The 23739-nt window shown below is 41.7% G+C and overlaps 1 protein-coding gene across 1 annotated transcript in view; it reads left to right on the top strand.

The window, feature by feature from the left end:
• fgd (faciogenital dysplasia) overlaps positions 1-23739 on the top strand; it is a 54476-nt gene that overhangs the window by 11189 nt on the left and 19548 nt on the right. Inside the window, exon 2 of the mRNA XM_061056911.1 lies at positions 23067-23237. Coding sequence (XP_060912894.1) covers positions 23067-23237 — 171 coding nt within the window. The remainder of the gene's footprint in view (positions 1-23066; positions 23238-23739) is intronic.

The following is a 23739-nucleotide window of genomic DNA, read 5'->3' as shown; positions in this document are numbered from 1 at the left end:
ACGCCCTGTGCCTAATGAGGAGATGAGAGCTACATCCAAACAGATGGATCCTGTTCCTGTGGCCCCGTTGTGGATTATCTTCCCCAAACATTTATCTCGGGCTTTCAGCTTTTTCATTCCTTCCCGCCGAGGACTTAAGCCACTAACAAGCACTTCATTAGATTTACATCGATCCTGAAAGGTCAGAATGTAATAAAACAACAAACTGCCTTCGGCCACTTGGCATCTGTGTTTGAGTGCATGCATGTGTGTGTGCGTTCTGTTTGTGTGTGCGCACACAAGCGTGTCGGCTGAGTGCATGAAAAGCTTGCTCACTGTTTGCTTCTTTAAATGCCTGAAGCTAAGTCGTTGTTTCCAAAATCATCATTGAAAGAAATATGGAACACATGTTGCGCAGGGTGTTAAACTGCCATCAATCACAGGGCAGCTCTTCAAGGCTGAATGATGAGTCTCATTAAGCTGGAACACAAACACACACAAGCACACACACACACACACACACACACACACACACACACACACACACACACACACACACACACACACACACATACACAAGCTGTCCTTCTTCTACAGCATGACTCTGCTGCAATGTCTGTTTGTATTCAGTGATGACAAACAAAAACAAGAAAGCTAGACGAGCATCATCCTCCTCTAATCTATTTGACAGCTGGGAGAGTTTCCAGCAATACACTTATAGGTAAATCACTCATACCCACAACAAGCTTCCATGCTTTTACCATAAGTAGCCTGTGGGCTTTCTTCTCTAAACGACGCTCAGTGATGGATTGCATTATTGTTGTGTCCTATGGAAGAAATATGAGTGGAGAAAGTAGTTTCAGTCTGACGTCGAGTGTTTGTGTTTGGCGGCAGTAGCTCAGTCTGTAGGGACTTGGGTTGGGAACCGCAGGGTCGCTGATTTGAGTCCCGGTGCGGACCAAATATGGAAGTTGGTCTGGTAGCTGGAGAGGTGCCAGATCACCTCCTGAGCACTGCCGAGGTGCCCTTGAGCAAGGCACCAAACCCCCTCCCCACCATCAGCTCAGGAGCGCCCGCTGTGGGCCGCTCCGTCACTCTGACATCTCTCCCTTAGTGCATGTCCATAGGATCCTGTTTGTGTGCATGTGTGTATATACTTCAGCCTATGTGTGTGTTGCATGACTACAGAGTGTAAAAACTGAAATTTCCCCTTGCGGGGATCAATAAAGGTTAATCTCTCTAATCTCTTTGCCAAGCTGTCGGAGGTATCAATGTGTTGACTCGTTCTCAACTTCGAGCTTAGGGTGTTTGACATTCTTTCCATTTCTCCTTTGTTGTTTTTTTGTGTGTGTAAATCTAGAGATGCTCTGAAAGCATATTTTTCCTTTCCAATACTGATTGTGATTAAAGTTGTCCAGAAACGATAAGCAGTATCTGTATCATCCTCTGATACCAGTGTTTCCCCTAGGTTTACATAAGGTATACCAATACAGATAAAGATTCTGATATTTCTTTTCATGATAATTTATATTGTACTGGTTGATTTCTGTATTATGTGTAAGGATACACATAGCGTTAGTAAACACATTTCTTATTCAGAGAATAAAATACAATTTTATAATGTAAAATTATTCCAACAAATTGTATTTGAACCCTGTGCCTGCTGCACAGACAAACAGGAAGCAGCAACAACTGCCAGGTTTTCAAATTAAATGTTTTAAACCGACTTGTAAGAATTGCACTTTTGATCATATAGCAGTTGTTCCATGTTGTCTGAACGTCGTCATGGAGATGATTTGTGGGCACTTTTTACAGTTCCGTCTGTACGTCTTCAAAGCAAGACTGGGCGAGCGGAGAATGTTTAAAGTGCCCAATGATCTATCTTGATCGGTGACGTTGATCAGCGCCGTCAGTCCGATATCCGATCTGTAAATTACGTCAATGTCAGACCCGATAGTACTGATATTAGATCGGTCCCATCTCTATTTTTAATTGCACCATAGCATCAGATAAGTATTTGGTATCAGACATTACTCAGGTCTGTTGGGTGCAATATTGAGAAGGAATGTACTGTAATAAAACAAACCGAATTCTGATACCAGACAGCTTGAGGCTAAATGGCAAACCCCTGTTTGTAAGAAACATGATTGATATCATTGTTGTAGCTCCTGGGTTGGTACACTGAAGGAATCCTGAACTCGAACTGCAATGGATTAGAAAACAATGTGCTCACATTTGTTGGATTCGACAAGATTCACTTTTAGCTAGCAGTGTCTGTTCTTCGGGTCATAAACAGTAGCTATAAAAGGGGCAGCCATTCCATGTTTTTGTTAAGGATACTATGGAGAAGAAGAAACAAGTCGTTATGGAGGGCAATAAATGTTATCTGATCAGGGCTTTGACTAGCATTCTTGTTAATTGCCCTGTACCTGATATGAGGCAATATTGGAAGCGTTTTAAATGCTGTTATGGGAACAACATAATTAAAATCACAAGTAGGTCACTGCTCTGCCCTTACAGATGACTGCAGTACAGATGAAAGTAGGCAAAGAAAGAACATGTTGCCACATTTTTCAATAATTAACCAGTGCTACATCGTGTACATTTAGGCGTTTGAACTATACAATTCAAACTGATTTTAAATCAGTCATCCATCCAGAGACAGCCCTGCTAGTAAACTCATTGAGAGCTAACTGGTGTTGGTTCAGTAAAGCGCTGCTCATTTTTCACGATGCTCTTTTGGGTGTGCTGTTAGTGCGATCCATCATGTCACAACGCTGCTGGTGACAAATGCCCTCGTGTGTATTCCTTGCAAGACACACACACACACACACACACACACACACACACACACACACACTCAAACCCAGGCAGACCATCCATCATCTGCTAACCCCTGCACACCTTCTTAATCATGACACAACACATTTAACCTGAGTTTATTATTTTGCTTGTTCAGCATCTAAGCTTAAGTTTGAAGAAAAAAAAAGAAATGATATGCAGTAGAGGTTTTTAATGTTTCTTTGCAGATGAACATGTTAAGAAGGTTTCTCTGTGAGTGGATGCTGCTAACTCAGGTGAAGCTATCATCTCACTCTTATTTCTTTGACCCCACATACCTCCTGTTTCCATGTCATTCTGTGACAACTTTTCCTCATCTGAACTATTTATTTTTACTCTCTGTTTCTCTTTCTATCTCTCTGCACAGTAATCTCTACTGAGCTGTGTGTAATCACAGGCCATCTGGGCGCTGTAGGGAGAGATGAGCATGCAGCTCATCAGATGACTGAACCCTCCGTGGGTGGACACATACTCACACTCACACTCACACTCACACATATATATATACACACACAATATACACGCAGTCACACCTTCTATAGTAAACCATCATGGGGATGATCACTACCATCACACCTTCCAAGCCCAAACTCAAAGATGTGAACCCCATCCAAGCAGAGAACCATGCAGTAGTACGGTGGGGATAAACTGTACACATTTAGACACATATAATACCTCTGCACTCAGCTGGTCCAGCACATAAGTGCTGCATCAAATAAACCCAGTCTCTAAACCTAAAAAATGTAATGTGCAGGGTTTATCATTTTAGCATCTTCCATTCAATCTCTGCTTTACACACAATATTGTAATCTGTCCCCATTGCAGGGATAAAATCCAAATAACATGCCCAGCGTATTGTCTGCTGTTTTTTTAATATTTCTTCACTGTCGGCTGAACTCCCTGCTTGCTCATCCTGCCACAGAGCTCATAGAGTCCATTACTGAAGTGCTGACTGCAGATTCATTCTGAAGCATTCCCCTCTGGTCTTATAGACACAGCAATGTGAGAAACACATCCTACAGTGGAGAGATGTTTGAGACCCTTATAATTGTATTAGAAATATTCTGCTGAGTTTTATTTATTTTTTGAGCTGAAGGACATCATGGAAGCCACTTTCTGGGAGGATGTAATGAAATAAAAAAAAAAGTTTATTGTCAAATATGAGCAGCGTAAGCAGCATCCACAGCATCAAATCTGCAGTATTGTTAGTGGTCTGTTGGATATCCTCGTTGTTTTGAGTATTGGACAGATTGAGGAAAAGTATGTGTTACCCTGGTAATCTGAATAGAAAAAACCTTCGCTCATCTACTTCACAAGACAGGTGTGTAGTAGAGCAATGTGTCCATCAAAAACACAAAAGATTAACTCCCGCACACTTTCTAACTTGCAAACAAATATTTAATGGCAACGTTTTGTTACTAGACCTTCATCAGGCAAACCGGACATCAGTCAGCTTCTATTATTTTTGGCAGCTATAGCCACTACATTGTTTGTCATACTTGACTTTTAAAGGACCAACTGGACTTGCTGGGATCATTCGATAATGACAAAATCCTCCTCAAGGATATCTACAATTTTATGTTCAAAAAGCAAAGAAGCAAAAAAATTGAAGTGAGATTTAAATTCAGATGACTTATCACTTATCTGCCAATAAAGTAGTAATGTTGACAGAGTATAGATCTTATTGATGTTATTATTAAAAAGAATGCCCTTGCCTTTGCTCCTTTCTCCTTGCCTCATTTTCTCCTCCCCAACTTAATCTCTCGTCCTTCTCCTCTCTGCGGTGCCCCTGGGCCAGGCACCGTCAGACAGCATGGGATCAGATCAGTGTAGAAACACAATTTCCAGATCAAACCAGCAGCAACCAACACTCATCTAAACGAGTGGGAGAGCAGATGTAGAGCATCTCTTTTCTATTGCTTGTGTGTGAGGGGGTGGGTGGGTGTGGGTTGGGGGGGGGGGGGGTAACATAGATACATGGATTATGCTCGACTCCAGCCTCTTTGTAATTCAGATAAGACCTCAGCAGATAGGTTTAAATATTAATAATGAATTAAAAGATTCTCCTCTGGGTGAAATATTAATGACTCTATCTTTAAAGAGAGGCTTTGACTCGTGAGAGAGGAAGGACGGCAGTGGGCTTGTTAGAGGAATTTAAATCGTCTCTTTGATTTTTAGCAGCCGAATGTGTGAGGACTTCTGGTAAAGGTGGATGTCAGGGTCAATATTTGAGCAGCATGATTTTTGGGTATGGCCATTAAAGAAACTTTTCTGCAAGAACAAAAGAGTCAAAGCAATTATATCTGACACATGAGCTCACCTGTCCTCATTCATAACTGTAATCTTACCTTATTTCCGTCTGAAAGCTCTAATTGATCCCTCTATTGAATCTCTGAGAGTGCAATTCCCCGCAGAGAAAGCTGATCTGCGGGCTCAGTGAGTCAACATTAATGTGTGTCAGTAACAGTGGAAAACTACAGCTGCGTTCAGTGCGTCCTTCCTCGACCTCTGTGTGCGGAGGTTTTGTCTGGATGTTGTGTCTCGGTGGTACTCCGGGACCTTCAGAAGCGTTCATTTTCTCAGCTCAGGCTTTTTATTTATGTGTGTGCATGTGTTAATGTGTTAAAGTATATGTGTGTGTGTGTGTGTGTGTGTGTGTGTGTGTGTGTGTGTGTGTGTGTGTGTGTGTGTGTGTGTGTGTGTGTGTGTGTGTGTGTGTGTGTGTGTGTGTGTGTGTCTGTAAGCCCCCAGCGCTAGCCAGTGAGTAGCTTTATTTATATGCATGCATGCCTTGGGTTGTCTTTCTGTGTGAGGGCTTTTTGTAAAAATCCTGGAGTTGGGTCAACATGCTGAGGAATGTGGATTGTCTCCATGAAAACAGCACAGTGTCCTCCTTCCGGCTTTATTTCCAGGGTGCACAGAGGCAGCCAAAACCAAGTGTGCCATGGCATCAGAAGCCTGCTGATTGATCTAAATAAAACGTATTAATCTATGCAGACTTCTGTAGCAAGTCCCCTCTGATGCTAACTGGGCTAAGTCCTCAGTGTCCAGGAACACACATGTCATGTATAACTTTCTGTGTGAGAGCACATCAAATTTGGCACAAGCCTGTTGGAAGAAATTTGGCAGGAAACGGCTTTGATGTAGAGATTTGCATAGTGTTAACACATTTTTTTTGGTGGCATTTGTTAATTTCTTCACTTTAAATCCATAATCACAACAGTTAGCAACATTTAATAAATGTCTGTCCTGTCCCCTTTTCCTGAATTTCTGCACTAAACGTGCGCCGATGACTTGTCATTTCCAAACCCCTTGTGTACGTCTGAGTTGCACGTGGATGGAATTGTGTGGGTGTGTGTGGTTGGTGATCCCATCAGGCAGATGTGTGACAGATGCCCGCCTGAGGTCAGTAGAGCGAGAATGATTTAGACCAAGTGTTAGTCGTCAATATTGCCTTGGAGGTTGTGTGTGAGGGACTCTGGGAATAATCGCACAAAGTTTCCTCTGTGTGGACAGATGGACGGAGATCATTCTTGTAATTAGAGAGAGTGATCAAGGGTGACAGAAGGGCAGAAAAACTGTGCCAGCGTGGAGCATTTTCCTTTCTTCTCTGTCAGTGAATGTATCTCTATCTTTTGGTCTTGTTTTAGGCTGTACCGCTTAATCTTACAGAAACACATTTTCAACCAGATTTTGAGCAGTGTTGTCAACCTAATGTAAGCTCAGAAGAGGTGAAAAAGTTGGTGAGAGATTTTTACATTCCTCTCTGACGCACAGCTCACATTCCTCCCTTTAGTGTGAAGAGGGGGCATGAGCACCATGGCTCATTAGATAACTCACAAAGGCGAAGTTCTTTACCGATCCTGAAATTGCTTTTCCCCCTCTTTTGGATTGCCCTGCAGGGATGCTGCAGCGCTGAATTTTCCTCTTCGTCCTCCCTTGATGTACGAATATTTCCCCCCAGCAGGTCTGATGGCTTGCTTGAGCAGCCAGATTTATTGCCTTGGAGAGAGGCACCTGTTCCCCTCGTCCAGTGTGATGCATAATTCACTGTGTTGACACTGACAATGGGGTCAGAAGGAGGTGGCCTACAAAGATCTGCTGGAGGTGGACTTTGCTGTTAAATGTAAAGACAAGAGGATCGAAAGAGGCCCATTTTTAACCAGCTCCCAACTCCTCCAAATTTAAAGCTCCTGCGTTTCCTGAATCTAAATCAAAACACCAGCACCCATCCCCCCCTTTACATTCTCCCTCTCTTCCGCTCCTCTCCTCACACCCAGCTTTAAAGCCTCGTTTCCTTTAGGAATCGAGGATATTCCTGCAGCGTTTCCATGGTTATCAGTGGCATTCATTTTTGGTTTCAGAGATGGTGTCGGGCAATGTCACCGTGTCTTTCAGGCTGATGTCAGTCCAACTATAGAGTTGAAACAGGGGGGGCACAGAAAGATATGAAGAAAGAAGGGGGGTCTGTTGTAATTATATGTGCATATGAAGAGGGTCTGAACAGCTTGGGCGCGTCATGCTGCAGCTTTTGTGATCCAAATGTCTGTGGGGGGAAGTGGCACAGAGACACGGATGTACTCCACGGAGACTTGTAGTAATGTGGCTCACCCAAGGGAAACATCAACATGTATTATTCACTCTGTAGAAATACAAATTATTTTTATTTCATCTAAAGGTGAATGATGAATGGAGACCAACATTGACAGAAATAATTGAGCAGCAATTCAGTGCAAACAAACATTTTTGAGTAATCTAATCCATCAACAAAATACCAATAATTTGCCATTTTGGAATAAAAAAATCAATCATTCATTTTATTTTGAAAATGGACCATTTATGCTATACTGTACTTAAATGTATTGTACTAGATGTATCTTAAAGGTAACCACAGTTCCAACCGCAAATACCGTTATTATAACATCATAAATCCCTTTTTTTTGTTTTTTAAAGGAAAACTATTTGGACACATTTGGTTAAAAACTGACAATCAATTGAAAAATGACAAAAAAATAATTAAATAAAGTCATTTAAAAGAAAATAAATCTGAAAATTTGCTTGTTTCAGCTTCCTTCTGTTAATGTTTGATCATTTTCTGTCTTAAATCAGTCTTGGTTACAACATTTTTTGAAATTTGGATTTGTGTCTTGACCAGAAGATCAAATCAAATTGAAGGAAATTGGAGCTTGTTAAAATTATTTATACATGTATTTTTTTTAAACAAATTTGAGATGTTTTTCCAACCAGACAACTATTGAACTATCAGAAAATCTTGTAAAAGGGCTTAAATAGACTACTTTATCTTAAAAGTGTGCCATGTTCTAATGAATACTTGAAGAATTTACTCAAGTCCCCCCTCTATACTTCAATCATATCCTCTCTCCCTCTCTCTCTCCCTCCCTCTCTCTCTTTCTATCTCTCTCTCTCTGTCTGTCTCATGCACACACACACAAACACACACACACACACACACACACACACACACACACACACACACACACACACACACACATGCAACAACTGTGCAGGCACACTCACTGATCCTTACACACTTCCCCCATCTTTCATTCAGCCTTCTCTATCCCTCCTCCTCTCTTCTCTCTCTCTCTCCCACTTAACTCTCCCCTCCCTCTCCATCTCCCAATTTTTTACTCCCCCCCCCCCCCAAACTGGTCGTCATTAGTTTCCATGGTGACAGTTGGAGCGGCATTATTGCCGGCTGAGAACTGCTCCTGGGTTCCTTTCAGAGCAGCGGCGACAGAGGCATTGTTTAGTCGGCTGCTCTGAATGGTGCGGGGATCAGGACGGGGAGAGAGAGCCGACGAGGAGGAGCTCTCCCTTTTTTTTTGGGGCAGGGAGAGTGCGTTTGTAGAGGGTGAGGGGAGGAGGAAGAGGAGGAGGGAGGAGAGTGAGAGAGGGAAACAGCGTGGTTAGAGAGAGTCGATGAGGGAACAGGAGTAGTAGCAGAAGCATGCCGTCTCTCTGCGAGCGCTGCTAAGACATGGACTAGATCAGACTATTTTTATTTTTCCTGCCAGAGACGAAGGATCTACACACATTTCAGGCAGAGAGTGAAAACACTGAAGGCAGATGGCAGACTGAGTTTAGCTGGTGAGTTACAAATGGCGCTAAATCCATCATAAATCATTGATGTAAATGCATTATGAATGTGGAAATTCAAATGGGAACATTAAATCCCTGCAAAAAAAAAATGTGTTCTACCTTTATTACTGTGTATTTGTATGTTGTGTAAATTAGTCTGAAGCAGGTGCTGCTGCTTTACAAAATGAATGTGTTTTCAACTGAACCAAACCTCTGTCTGGGTTATGTTTGGGTGTGTGGGCTCGCAGCTGTCTGCTGAATGTGGGCTAATTCTCGATGCCCGTTGAAATATACATGTCTGTCTGCATGTTTTATAAAGCACGTACATTGGGGGTGATGTTCTGCTGCCTTCAATCGTGCATTCCCTGTGGTGTTTTTTCAGGGAATCTCTAAAGCGGGGATAGCGAACGTCTGTGTTGGTTCTAGTTTGTTTAGTTTTTCTCTTTCATCTTTACTACAGTTGGTAATTAGGAGTGAGAGCTGAGCCCCTCTGGCTTCTTGAACAAGTGATGTGTGGTGAGTGATTTGGAGAGCAGTGAACAGTGCCGGTGTTTCTTTTTTTTCCAGTTCATTGCTTCTGTGCTGTTTGATTAAGAAAACAGCGCTCAGGCTGTTTTACTCTGACAATGTTACAACTTTGGATCGATACACACTGAGAGGAGCAGCTGAAGTGGTATTAAACATCAGTGACACATTGATGACCAGTTCAAGCTCAATGAAGTCACTACATGATGATGGAATCCAGGATGAGTTAAAGTTAAACAGATGGCAAAAAACACTACTTTTCTCATTCGTCATTACCAAGTACTTGTGTGTTTCTGTTTGTATTCGGTCTCTTAGGATTTTTTTCAGCACACTATAATTTAGCTGACTCGGGAGTTGTCTCAACGAGCGGGGAGTCTGAGTGTTTCCATGACGACCAGCAGCAGCTGTGTGAGCCGAGCTGAAGCTGAGTGTGTGGCAGACACTGTGGCATTGCCTAGAGACTGCAAGACCCGGACTAATCAACGACCTTTTGACCCGGATCAATGTGATGGTGCTGAGCCAAGCAGCCATGGGGTCCGCCTGACACATATACTGTAGTACGACGCCCGTGTGGTGCAGCTGCACAGCTGCTTACATTTCCTGGATCATGCAGGCTTCACTGGCGTCAGAGCGGCCTGATCCTCTTAGATTGGTGGGAGTATTAGTGTAGAAACAGGCTTCTCAAATATCCACGTAATCATGACCATTAGATGGATTTATTTTAAGTGTAATTAAAGTCTGACCTCTGAAAATCCAAGCGTTTGCTGGTACTGGATACCTAATCTTGCTGTCCTTGAAGTGGGGTAATTTTACAGAGAAATACGATGGACACATCAAGGGCAACCACATGAAATAGAACAAATAGCCAGTACTCAAATGACTGATGCTTATCAACAAGGACAACATTTGTACTTTTAGTAAAGGTGAACAGACCTAAAATAGACAATTACATCAATAAAGAAGTGAAATCTTTAAATGATCCAGAACCTCTGTGGCAGTCTCCACAAAACCAGTTCATTGTGAGCTGTCATTCAAGAAATAAACACCATAGTCTGGTATTTATGCTAAAGCTAACATAAAAACCACCTAGCCCAAGGCCAACACAAAGACTCACACTGTAACCTCGTGTGAAAGGCAAAAATCCTAGAACCCCTGGGCAGTGGAAAAAAGTAGTGAGTCATGTTTCACCCTATTTTCCAAAGTCTGGACAGGTTTCCTTTCAGAGAAAAACCAAAGGAAAGGATGTCTTTAAGCCACAGTGTCCACAAGTATTTAATAGAGGGGTGTGTCTGTGAGGGTGAGGGTGGCAGTTCTCTGCGAATCATTAGTTTAACATTGGGCACTTCCTTTAAACAAGAGACTATTACCATTATATTTCTATTACTCTGTCCACCTCCTGTATTTGCGTCCTCATCAAAGTCCTGCTTGTGGTTTTCTCTTCATTCCTCGGTTGAATCAAGAGGAAGTAAGTGCTCTATATCGGATAGAGATGATGGAGAACTTGCGGTGACGCTGACCAAGCCACACACTTACAGTAAAACACACACACACAAATATGCAGATACCATGTTTAACAGTCACCCCAATTAATGCTCTCCGTCGCCGGGGTAATTATATCGAATACTGCCTCTTTACTCAGGGCTCCTGGGGTCTTCCTCCACTTTAAGCTGGCATTATAAGGAATAAGCTGAAATTAAAATGTCAAGTGATTAGATAGAGATGGAGGAGGAGACACAGCTGCCAGCGGAAGAGACGGTGTGTGTGTTTTTGTTTCTTATCTCACAGTCGTCTAAATACAGCACACGTTCTGTCTGACATTACACTTCTGGTTTGAACTTTTGCTGGCTTTGTTCAGGTCGGGGCGATTAGAGGACGCAAGTGTGTTGTTTTCTGGTGTCATCATGTTTGTGTTTGCGTGCATAGGCCTGTGTTTGTGTGTGTGCGTGTGTCCTTTAACTTCCCCATTCGCTCTGTGCATGCAGTCGGAAAGTGTTAAGCGCTCTCTTGTCTCCAGTGAAGCATGTGTGTTGTCTTTGTAAGAGACTTTGGCACCAGACAGGAGGAATAGAAGGATGGCACGCATATGCACGTTCACAAACAACTCTTCCCCTCCTGGCAAATTCAAACCAGAGTAACATTTTACATATTTTTCATTGGACCTCCTTCAGGTCCTACTAGTTGTCGTCTCCTGCTTTAAAAACCGCTGCTCACTTCAAAAGCTTACAAGGTTTCAGTGTGAAGGCTGCTAGTGTCTTTGTAGTTGTGTCCTACCGCTCTGGAGAGGATGAGGGATGGTTTCCAGAGGCCAGTAACAAGGTATTTAATGAATTTCTGCTGGAGGACATAGTGTGAGTGCATGTGTGGTGTGTGCATGTTTTATGTCTCTGTGCTTGTTTGCATGCATTTGTTCATGTGAGCGAACAGACATTTTTTTTAGAAATATATTTTCCTGCAGTGATGTTTGACTGGATAATCCTTTATTGACACTTTCACTTCAGGGGAGAACTTTCATGTCTCCTCGTAAAGAGGGACGTTAGTACCTTTGCACACATTGAGCTGCTTGCAGTGACTGGGGAGCTACCATAAATGGTCAATTTCAGGACAGAGAGCTGTGCTTTGTGATCTTCCTGTTATAGTTCACAATGCTACACTGGTTTTTCTGAGAAACATGGAAAAGGGAGGGATAATTTTTTGGTATTTCAGTGTTGTTTCTCGTACTGAAATCAATCTCACTGGGGCTCATCAGCACTCTAAAGAAGTGTGTTTGATGCACCACATATCTTCGCCTATGTATAGAAACAGCTCTCGCCGGAGGCTGTTTCTGTAAATCCCTGGTGGATCCTTGATGCTGACCAAGTAGCAGCAATATCAGCAGACGTGTAATTGGGCCCTCTTCCATAATTCCCTGCCTCGCCCTTGAGAGACAAGCTGTTGCAGGTAGCTCAGGTGATAGATGACAGGTGGGCAGAACTGCCTGCTGCAGGCAATTGTAGGTCTCTGAAGCTCATTGTATACAAAAATCAACCAGGGCTTTGATTTAGCTGTTCTCTCTAAAACAGTATGGCTGCCACAAGTGTAAATTACTCTATTAATTTCATAACAGATTTGTGTTCTTGTTGTTGTTCTATGGCTTTTTTTGTCATTTCCCTGGAATCTGGAAATAGCCAATCACACAGCGGCTATTTCCCTGTGACAGGGCAGCTATTTCAAATCTGCTGTCACAGGATAATGTTATGATACTGTTTTCTAAGTTGCAAATGATACATTCTATTGTAGGCTATGTTTTTTTTATAGCAGTAAAGACTTAGATAACATTGTCATTATGTTACATGACTCCTTGCTAATGTTAACGTTAGCCAACACAAACATTGGCATTGGCTAACTCCTAGCTAAAGTTTAAGTTAGCTAGTGAGTGGCTAAAAGCTAATGTTAGCTTTTTTGACTTATGGAAAGGTCTACAGCGATAGCTTAAATGCAGTGGTTAAGTTAGATGAATTGGTATTGATAAGGACTTTGTCTTATAGGTTAGGTATGAGTTAGGCTATTATTGGTAGCCATGTAATGTTAACTTAGTCACTGACTAAAGTTAGCTACCTGGTGACTGAAGATCTTAAGGACGGTATTATTTTCCTGTTGCTTGTTGATGTTGTACCAAAAAAAATCTGTCATAGATTTATGGATCAAATGGATTCTTTTTTTTTTTTTTTTGCATTTCTAATTGAATCTACCATTGGCTTAATACTGACCTATTGACAATACAAAATAATCTTTTTTGTCTTGTGGGAGCCTGAGATGCATTTTGAAGTTTATAATGGGTTTTAATATTTGCAGATTTAATCCCTAGAGAGAAAATCTGTTTTATGTAAATTGATGTAGACTTAGAGGGTCAATAGGATAATAGCCCAGCCATGGGTCTTCAGTAAATACTTAAGCTCTGAAGACAGTTTGCATTCATCAGTAGTTTGGCATCTCTGTTAAAGGTTTGGATGCAGCGAACGGCTTCCTAACTTATGTCTTGAGAAAAACGCTGGTGCTGGGCAGTCTCCTGTGGTTACGCGAACATGTCTCCGAGTACTGCGCTGAGCTGCTGTAAGGGGAAATGCTGGAGCCATTAGAGAGGAAATAGGAGCCTTTATTAGTCTGTCTAGTGTACACCTGGCTTTTATAACCAACCTCTCCTTGTACAGTGATGAGTGTGTGTTTTCATGGGTCCTGGTATATCTTGGCGTCTTGCTCTCATGTCTTAGCTAATTGTGCCATCCGCAAACCTCAGCTTGAAAAGTTTTCAGTGATTTTATTTTTCCGTTAAAGTTTCTTTCTGCTCAAAATATATATTAAGGTTTCTCTGTCATATGGGCACTGAAAGGGATTCTTAGCTTTTAAGCCGAAGTGACTCATTTTGTAGCCCAGTAGATGAATGTCAAACATTTTGGGGATAAACTTTGACACACTGACAGGAGCTGCTCAGATGCTCCTTGCTGGAGAGCTCCAATTGCTGACACTGCCATTCAGGAGCCAAGTGACATTTTGAAAATTATTCTGACGTCAAAGAAAACTTGTCGGCGTTGAGTGCACAGTGACCTTTTTGTCTGAGTGTGTATGTCGGTGTGGGTTCTGTGTGTATTAGCACGCAGAAGAGCAGCGACAGGACAGGAGACTCCCCTGGTTCCTCAACCTTTGCTTTTCACCAACCTGACCCTTGAAATCCACACACCCTCTCTGGATTAGACCAACCTAGCTGGACTGAACTGGACTGGGCTGCATGTTGACCCAGTGAGGCAGGACTGTCTCGCTGTGGGACACATTAACTGTCAGCAGCCTCTTATAGACACTCCCCTCCACATGCTGACATCCATCCTGCCTGGAAAACAGATGCAGGGGTGTGATGGGCACACTGTCACTTACCTTGTTAATACCACACACCTCGAGAATAGAGAGGCTACAGGACAGAAAAAAAGATTGTGTCATACTGTGGATCAAGTATTTTAAAAAAGTTAATTCATGTGGTGCAAGGTGTAGAGAAGATCACAGAGCATCGTGGTTTGACATTCAGTAATTTTTAACTCAAAATACAATAAATAGATAATAAAATGACATACTCAAATATAGATAGAAACTGATAATTTTCTGATAATTTGTAAAGTCAAGATGGTCACCAACACAATTGATAACCACTTCTTTCTATACCTGTTTTTAAAGAGTGTAGCTTTGCATGATTACATGTAAGCCTCTTTTTTCAATATGTCGACATTAATTGGAGTCCTCCTGATTTCCCCAAAACAATATTGTATCATTGCTATTAGTGACCTATATTTACAATAGGGCGCTGTAAAGGCAAGTATACAGCCATATAATATGGATCATGATATAGGTGTTACAACTTAATGTAAAACCTAAGTCCTACAAAACCTTATTTTGATTCTCAAATGCATCAATATTGACTTTCATCCCTAATTTACAAGGATGTCCACATAATACTGTAAAAATATAATTTAAGCAGTGTTAACATTGTAAATTACAGGATGCTTCATATTTTGCGAAAGACAAGATAATTATTCGTTGTATCGCCTACACACACACACACACACACACACACATTCACTCAAACTAAGCTTACATTAAGTAAAACCTACACTCCCTCCAATTTTCCTATTTTTCTCTAATGGCAAAAACGCCCCATTTTCCAATAAAACACATGTGTACTCTGGAAAAGCTGGATCCAGTAACCATACTCTGCACGAACCACTTCCTTTTGTTGTTCTGTTGGGGGAGGCTGGCTGTTCCAGAGGTGTAATTCTGTGGCTGTGAGAGGTGTGATTTGGTGTGTCTGTGAAATGTTCCCTTAGTATGGGTTGCTTTTTTATTTGGGAAAGGCAATAATTTGGTCGGCAGTGTTTTATGGTAGCTGCTCAATGTTTTTCTTTACCATGATCATAGCGGTATGGTTACAGTGTTGACATGAGTCAAGTGTAAAAGTAATACTGTGGTGTGTACTGCAGATGGGTTACTGTAAAGTTAAGTGGCAGAGCAATGCATGCATATTGTTTATGTGCATGCACAAGTTATGCATGTGGAGGTTAGGGGTATGTTAAACACCTGAAAACACTGTAACCACCATATCTTCATGTCTAGTCATCAATCAGTCTGCAATATATCAATCATGCTGTCTTCAGCATGACTGGTTTTTAACTGGTCCTGTCCTCCACAGTATGGATTAACTAATCCCACCAGTCAATATATGGTAAAGTGATCAATACATTCACACCTCGGAGACCCTTAGTCAGAACCAAGAGTGATCAGGCCTTTATCCAGGAGATTGAATTGTGCACAGGCCTTGTTACAATACAGCCTACTTAGGAAGGGAATGATCTATATTAGTTTTGAAAATGCTATTTCAGCCTTCGGGTGCCTGTGACTCATGGAGCAGTCGACCTGTGTTTGTTTGGATCTCCCCCACAGCCAGTGGGAATGGAAAGAGGTGGAGTTTTCTTTTTCCCAGCACCAACAGTTAGAAATCCCTTTGCTGGTGATGGTGTGTTTAGTAAAAGTGGACTGAGAGGAAATATAGGCTCTCCTGCTCTGCTTTAGCCCTGATTGATGTGCAAAAACTGGCCAGTTGGGTTTTAACGTTGCACAGTGAAGGCAGCCATTGAAAGCTGCTACAGTCAGCCTCAGTAGTTTCTGGGACACATGGGCAGTCATCTGCACAGGCAGGTTTGTAAACCCCCTTGTTCTCCTCTATGTGTGTGTGTGTGTGTGTGTGTGTGTGTGTGTGTGTGTGTGTGTGTGTGTGTGTGTGTGTGTTGCCCTAATTGCCAATCTGCGGCTGCTTCTTTTACAGTGAGTAATGCTCTGGGCTACTGTGCTGCACTGCATCCACACAGAACAGAGGCTTGTTTGTCTGCGCTGTGCCTCATAAAAATCTTCTTGAAGCGTCTGTGTCGATAGAGGGAGGATGTGAATTAGAGAGGCCTGTGTACAGCTATCCAACCACGTGTCTGATGACGAAGTACACATTTTAATCATCCCCTTGTCATGTCCTCACATCATTGTGTTACTTACTGTAAATTCTGAGTGTTGTTTTTGAGCAATGGCCTTGAGTCACACTGCTAGAAAGGTTTTAGGTTTTTTCATGTGTCAAAACTAACCCAGTTTCTATTTTTCTGGGAAAATGTGTTTTTATAGCTGCTACTGTAGAACTATGTCATCTGCTTGTTCCCAGTATATTTCATGTTGCTTGAATATGAAATGCTGCATTTTGTTTCTTATTCCACACATTAAAGACAACAGCCAGGATGGTTTCTGATTTATTAATACTAAGACATTAGTAAGTCTGTTTTTGTCCGAAATGTGCATCTACTGATAGAAGATGCAGCTCTTTATAGCTCACTGTGACCTATATTAGCAGTATAGATCATTGCTGTTGCCATAGCAATAGCCTCTTCTTTGGTTCTCTCAGGGCACAGGGAAAAATACATTTCTCAAGGACTTGATTCAGTTAAGGACTCCACACGGATGATTCCACTCCGATATGAACTCGTCAGTCTTTGTTTATGTTTAGCTCTCTGCACTTGTTGACAGTCCAAGTGTGTCATTTCAGGAACTGAAAGCACATGTGTCTGTGTCATTTTTGCACTATAGCTCAGCCCACTATTCTTCAGCCTGTCGTGCCTCAGACTTTCTAGTAAAATCACTCAACTGTACTTATCCCATTCACCCATTCGTTCTAACTTGCATCCCCTGTGTCATGCTTCTACGAGAGCCAGAAATCTCTTTATTTGACAACTGATGGCAATCTGTTGCCTCCTTATTGTCTGTTAGTGCCTCCTCTCAGTGTCTCCCTTGAGTTATCTCCCATTAAATTGTGTGGCTTCACTTATAGCTCAACCGATATATCTATCAGCCAAGATATTATTGGCTGATAATGGCCAATCATGTGTAGATAAAAGGCCCATTTGGAGTCATTATTTTTAAAGGAGCAGAAGACTGTGCTGTGGGTGGTTTAGAAATACTGTACAGTATTCTTGTTAATTGTCCAGCAATGTTGATAGTTTATTCTCAGCACTGACTCTGGTGGTCTTTGATAATCCCACAGGTTTTTAGCTGTTTACAAAGCAGTCTGATGAGTACGTTTGCATGGCAATATCTGTGCATAATAGTTGCAAAATCCATGTGGAAAGACCCTTTTCATTCTAGAGAAAATACTCTGTATAGCTGCCACATCTGCAATCAGTGAATTCTCCTCAAAAGTCTGAATCAGTATGTGTTTAAACATACCATGTCTGTCTGGCTCTAGTCTTCATCTGTGAGAGTTGATCAAATCCTCCCACTTAGTTTGGGAGACATGTCAGTGAGCATGCTGTGCCCACTGACCTGATTTACAGGGAGAGGACAGGCCCTAACAAGATGACTTGCCTCTACCTCCTCTTGCCCTGTTAAATTATGCTTGTAAAACTTCAGGAACCATTCAATCCTTAAACAAGGCAACAAACAGTCTACAGAAAGTCACACACTAATAGTTTGACAATGTAAACAGGACTTGATGTCATGTGTTTAGTTAAAGATGTGTATAAATTTATAATCTGGGGCCAGATGCTACTGTACTGGATTGTATTGCTGTTGATCCTTCTACATATGTGTTTGTACAAGATTACAAAGTGAGTGTTAATAAAGCCGGTGGGAGTTAGAGCCTCGGCCCCCTATGAGGGAAATCTGATTGTCAGAGATCGAGGATCATTTCTACTGTATAGATTCTGGAGAAGCTGCTGTTGAACTGATAACAGACTTCCTTTTATGACTCCCCTTCATCACCATGATGTAGGATAGATTCTCTTAAAGTGGAGCTCCCCTGTAACCCAAATTCTGTTTATTCTTATTTATCAGATTTTCAAACACACACCCCTGTTGGTCAGAATTGGAGTTCTTGTAAGGCACTATTATTGGTGGGACAAAAGTACCATACATTTACAGAAACTTTTCAAACTATTTTTTAACCAATCAGATTTGTTCAATGAAAAACGGTGCGGTTTGGACCTCAGAGGGTACAAAAAGTGACAGAACAAAGACCTAAAAAATAGACAAACATGTTTTAAAGGCGCTGACAAGACTTTTTGGCACAATATTTTTTCCAGGCGAACATTCACGATCCACTGGAAATGACTCCGCGACCCATTTTTGGGTTTCGACCCACCAGTTGAGAAACACTGCTTTATTTCAGGGTTAAAGGTCACCGTATCCAGTTCAATATGGTTCTGTGTGGAGATACTGTGAAGGACACAGACAGAAATAGAGGAGCAGAGTAGGCATAACATGGCAGAGACATTGTTAAATCGTGGTGGTGATGTAGGAATAATGAGATGCCATCCTCAGAAAGAGTGTCGCTGGGATTCAGCGAGATCTTGGTGGTTGAAGTGTTGGATGCAGGGTTGTCATCTCAGCATCACCGGAGGTCGGATAAGGGGTAGGAGACCTGATTGACTGGCTGTCTGAGTGTGGAGACCCTGCTGAATCAAAGTGATCTGTCTCCCAGACAGCACTGGGGCATGAGGAGTGTACCCAAGGGATGATGGGTAATAAATGACTGTGAGGAGGTCGCCTGAGGGCCGACAGTGACTGACAGCCACCTGGCTGTGTGCCTTTTTTTTGTTTAGTTGTGTGTTTAAATCTGTGTGTAGCTTAGGTGTTTTGGTCATATGAAATGTGGAGAACCTGTTCAAAAAGGAGAATTTTCCTTTTTTACATTTTTTTTATTTCATAATCGCTTTAATTGAGATATTTCTCAAATTTGTTCAGCAATCAATTTTCCAAAATGGCCTGCCAGGAATCCTATGTTCGATTAGTTGCACTTTGCTATAAGTCTGGCTAGTCATCAAAGTGAATAACTGTTTAAATTCTGGAATTTTTGCTTTGCCTTAAACAAATGAATTGACGTATACTGAAAGCTAGCATTGATTATTTTTGTGTACAGGTAAGATGATCAGGTTAACCTGATTATAATCAGTGTTTAGAAAATGGACATTTTATTAAGTAAAGATTCTTGAGAAGTTGATTGTTTTTGTATTATCTAAAATCTTTTGTTTATTAAATTAAAAAAGCAAGGCTAAGAAGGCACCAATTTTACCCAAGTAAAGCACACTGACAATGAAAATGCTAACATGGTTGCTATGGTTGCGAACATGGCCATAGATGCTATGGTTTAACATGTATGGTCTGATATAAATTGAGCTAGCTTCCTTAGCTTAGCATATTACTTTGCTAGCATTTCCCTGCACAAGCGGGCTGATGCTTGTGGAAGTTTTGTGACAAATGGCAATGTTTATAGTAAGGTTTCTCGAAATTGAATTACATTTGAAGTTCTTCCTGGGGTGTGAGAGGGGCTCTTTAAAGGTGCAGTTCAACAAATGTCCTAATCCTTAAAGTAGGGTGTAGAAAAAACAACTGTTTTGGTATTTGTGCTGAAACTCAGGTGTGGCATCAGCATCTGAAAAATGTGAATGATACCTGGCCCAACAGGGAAGAAATTATGTTGGTAATGTTGTCGTCCCATAAAAAGTTGTTTTCAGGGAAGATATTTCTGTTACCAGGTGGAAACAGTGAAATGAGGCTCAAACGTTCCTGATAAATGTGACATAAGAGGGACAATGACAATTGTGACAGCATCACAGCTACATAGATGTTTGTTCATGCCATGTGCTTTTCACTCTGACAGAGTGAGAGAGAGAGAGTGTACGTATAGAGATTCTTCTATGAGTTAGGCACGCAGAATCTCTTCACTATGTTCAGAAATTCACTGTAATGCAGTCTTTCAGGTTACCTGGCAACAAAACAGTTCTCTGTGAGTATGTTACATCACGGCCATGAACTTACAGGAAAGGCTATTTATTACCTGGTTTAATTAAAGCGATGTATAGTGACTAATAGTGTCTCAGCTGTTTCAACAGTAAATGGTAGCTGATTATTGTAAGCCTTGTGATAATGCCCTCGGACGTGTAATTCCTGTTTAATTGTCCCATTCACTCGCCCCACAGTAACTGGAACTGAGGAGAGGAAATTAATGAGCTCAGATCAGTGCTCTCATGTGTGTGTTTTTTAACAAAAGCCTTTTTCTTTTAAAATTACACAAAGACAATATTTTCTGCTCATCTCCTCGATCCCTCAGAGTCCAAATCAATTACAGGCTTGTTACCAACGCTTTGAAGCAAGCGTGTAAAAAAAAAAAAAATGGAGGAACAGAGTAAAATGAGTCATGTGTTGTCTGCAGAGTTATATCCTGTGGCGTTGTAAAAGTAACACCAGGATCACCTAGCCCTACAGTGACACACACACACGCCGTCACTTTGGCCCCAGGAGGAGGTGCTTGGATCAGGTTTGGCAGGTGAAAAAGACAGGTGCAGCTCCTCAAACACACCTGGGAAAGGAGCGATGAATGCGTGTTAGTGTGGCTATAATGCAGGGCTGAGCTTTGAAGGATCTTTTTGTGTAAGTGTATGTTTTATTACAACAAAGACTCGGTTTCTCCACATGCGCATTTTGGCAAACTGGGAGGGCAGGATTTGTTTTGATATGAACTGGGTTGTGTGGGAGATTTTTTTCTGTTCAGTTGCTCTTTGGACTTTGGATATGTGAAACTGAACAGTTGGAGGCAAGGTAAAGCTCTTTAACCCACTCGTTTCTTTGAATAAAATGTTCAACTGACATGTTTAATTTATGTTTTTTTATTTTAATGCCTACTTTTGATTAGAAACCCTGTACAGACCGCTGTGCTGTTTTATGCTTGGTCAGTGAGATTTTAATTAAGAAAAACTGGAAGTGTCAGCTCCGCTCTCTGCTGTGTCGACAAGTCTCTGTTTGGTGTGAGGCCGTTTCATATGGGGGCCTCTTTTTGCTCTCAGGTAACCATGACTGCACAGAGTTTCCATAGGTACCACCAGCCCCTATATTGTCTCCCTCTTCCACCCCTGTTTGTTTTTCCCAGGAATGACCCGGCCAGTCTTGGGTCAAGGAGTTCTCCACTCGGCAGTCATTTGGCTAAAAGATGTGCCAGCTCAGTTTATCATAGCTCACGCTTTTCCTCAGTCATCTCCGATTTAGAGATTGTATTAGCAGAAACCCAGCAGCCATAATATCTGTTGCCAGGGACCAGAATTCAAACCCAAACTACTGCAGAATTTTTGACTCCTGACGGGATGACATCATTTAAAAAAAATGTCATTTTCAGAGCTGCTTTTTGCTCTTATTCTTCTGTGGTGCAGAGATGGTGGGAAAGCTTGCAGTGTGCCACATGGGGCACACAGCTGAACAGGACTCATTACTGGTTCTCCTCTCGCTGCCTGCAGCATGGCTGAAAAAAACACCAAATTAGATGTTCCAGGGCTCAGTGCAATTTCAGGCTGTAATGCAGTTTAGCATTACAGCCTGAGAGTTGGGATGGCTGGAGTTCAATTCATGAGCCTGAAGGGAGAGATATGTGTTGTTGCATTTTGCATATTTATTCACATAATCTAGTCAGGGATGACGCTGTCTTTTAAGAAAGACACGCTTCAGATAAGAAGTATAACTACAGAAACACTGGCTGCCACGGGTCTGTGGTTCTGCGGCACATACAGCAGACAAAAACAGCCACACTCAAACACAAAGTATTGATATTGTTGCAAAAGATTGGTTTCCTTTCCATTCCCTGGACTTTAAAGTTGTACTGAAAGACATTCAGTTACTACCTTCTGCATTTTGTGTCTCTGTGTTTATGATAGTTGGCTGTGTAAACCGTAGAAGTTATCGTTTTCACTTTTGGTTACTCCCATAAAAAACTTGGTATTCATCGGTGATAACTTCACACATAAAACTGGTTGGCAATGAAGAAGAATGCCTATCAGCTGCTTTTGAACTGCTTGTGCTGTTTCATACTTTAGATCATTTTTGATGCATATAAACAGCAGCACCTCATTTTCTGACCACTTTCTCATCACTTCCTCTGGTCGAGCTCGGCTCATCACATTTAGGTGCATGGGAGACATAAACCACTATTGAAAACCAGCAAACTCTAAGTATAGAGCTGGTAATACATCGTAATTTCCTACTACACATGAATAAGCTTGTTCTTTATACAGCTTGTTTACTTCCACGTACCTCTAATGTTTTGGAGAAGAAATTCCCTGTATTAACATAAAAATGGGCACTGTACATTACATGATTACATTAATCACAGTTTGAGTTACTAAATATTACCTTACTATATGCTAAATTTGGCCTTCTTAAATTACTGCGATATAGATTTATCTATCTATGGCCAGTGTCCAGAGAAGATGAGCTGTAGATGATCAGATATAAATGTACCTATCACAGAACAATACACAGCCTCTGTAGCTCTCTGCCTGCTGCCTCAGGCCTTGAATTTCACTTTATTCTGCAGAGGGGTTTTGTCCTCCTCTCTGGTCATCCTGCTCTCTGGCTGAGGGTGACATCCTGGAACACACACTGAGCTCAAGGTCATTCACCTACATCACTGCACACCGCTGCATCCCTGTTGCAGGATTACTCTGTATTTATGGAGGTGTCTTTTAGATGAATATTATTAAATACTATACTAAATACAGTCTTTTCTTCGTGTCTCTGTCTTGCAGATCTCCCTGCCTCCACTCTGCAGTACCAGTGTGGATCAGTGGACTATCTGTGTTCCCCACGGCTGGTGAAGAAAATCCCGACCCCTAGACAATGTCACGACAGGCCCGCCATCAAACCCCGACCCCAGCCCTCCACCTCACCCAGACCTCCGACTGCACAGAAACCACAAGGTAAAAAAATCGGGTGTGGCCCCTTTAAGGCTGTTATGGACTTTGAGCCTGTCATTGTAATTGAAAGGTGCAGCAGGATCAAAACCCTGCCATTTAACTGCCATTTCTTCTTCACTGACAAGCCGTCCTCTATGACTTGCTGTGTGTCAGCTGTGCGGCCTCACTCTGTCACTCACAGCTGAGTGGGTCACTTGTGCAGGAGCTGCTGCTGTAAAGAGGGCCAGTGGTTCCCCTGAGTTCATGTCTGGGCATCATTTGAAGAGTGCGACATATAAATAACGTGCTCTGATAGTGGCTCACAACTGTTCATGTTTCAGAGCATGAATGATAAGCTTATGATTTTGGTTCAGTATTCAGAAACATTATTATTTGATAAAGATCAGCATATTAACATATAGTTGAGGAGGTAACATGTTAAAGTAAAAAATAAAAAATGCTCCAAGCTAGATTTGATTGATGGACAGTTTATAACCCAAATGCATTCAGTTTAAAACATAGTACA

The sequence above is a fragment of the Labrus mixtus genome, chromosome 15 (genome assembly GCF_963584025.1).
Source record: "Labrus mixtus chromosome 15, fLabMix1.1, whole genome shotgun sequence".
Taxonomy (NCBI): Eukaryota; Metazoa; Chordata; class Actinopteri; order Labriformes; family Labridae; genus Labrus; species Labrus mixtus.
This window is presented reverse-complemented; position numbering and strand designations above follow the sequence as displayed.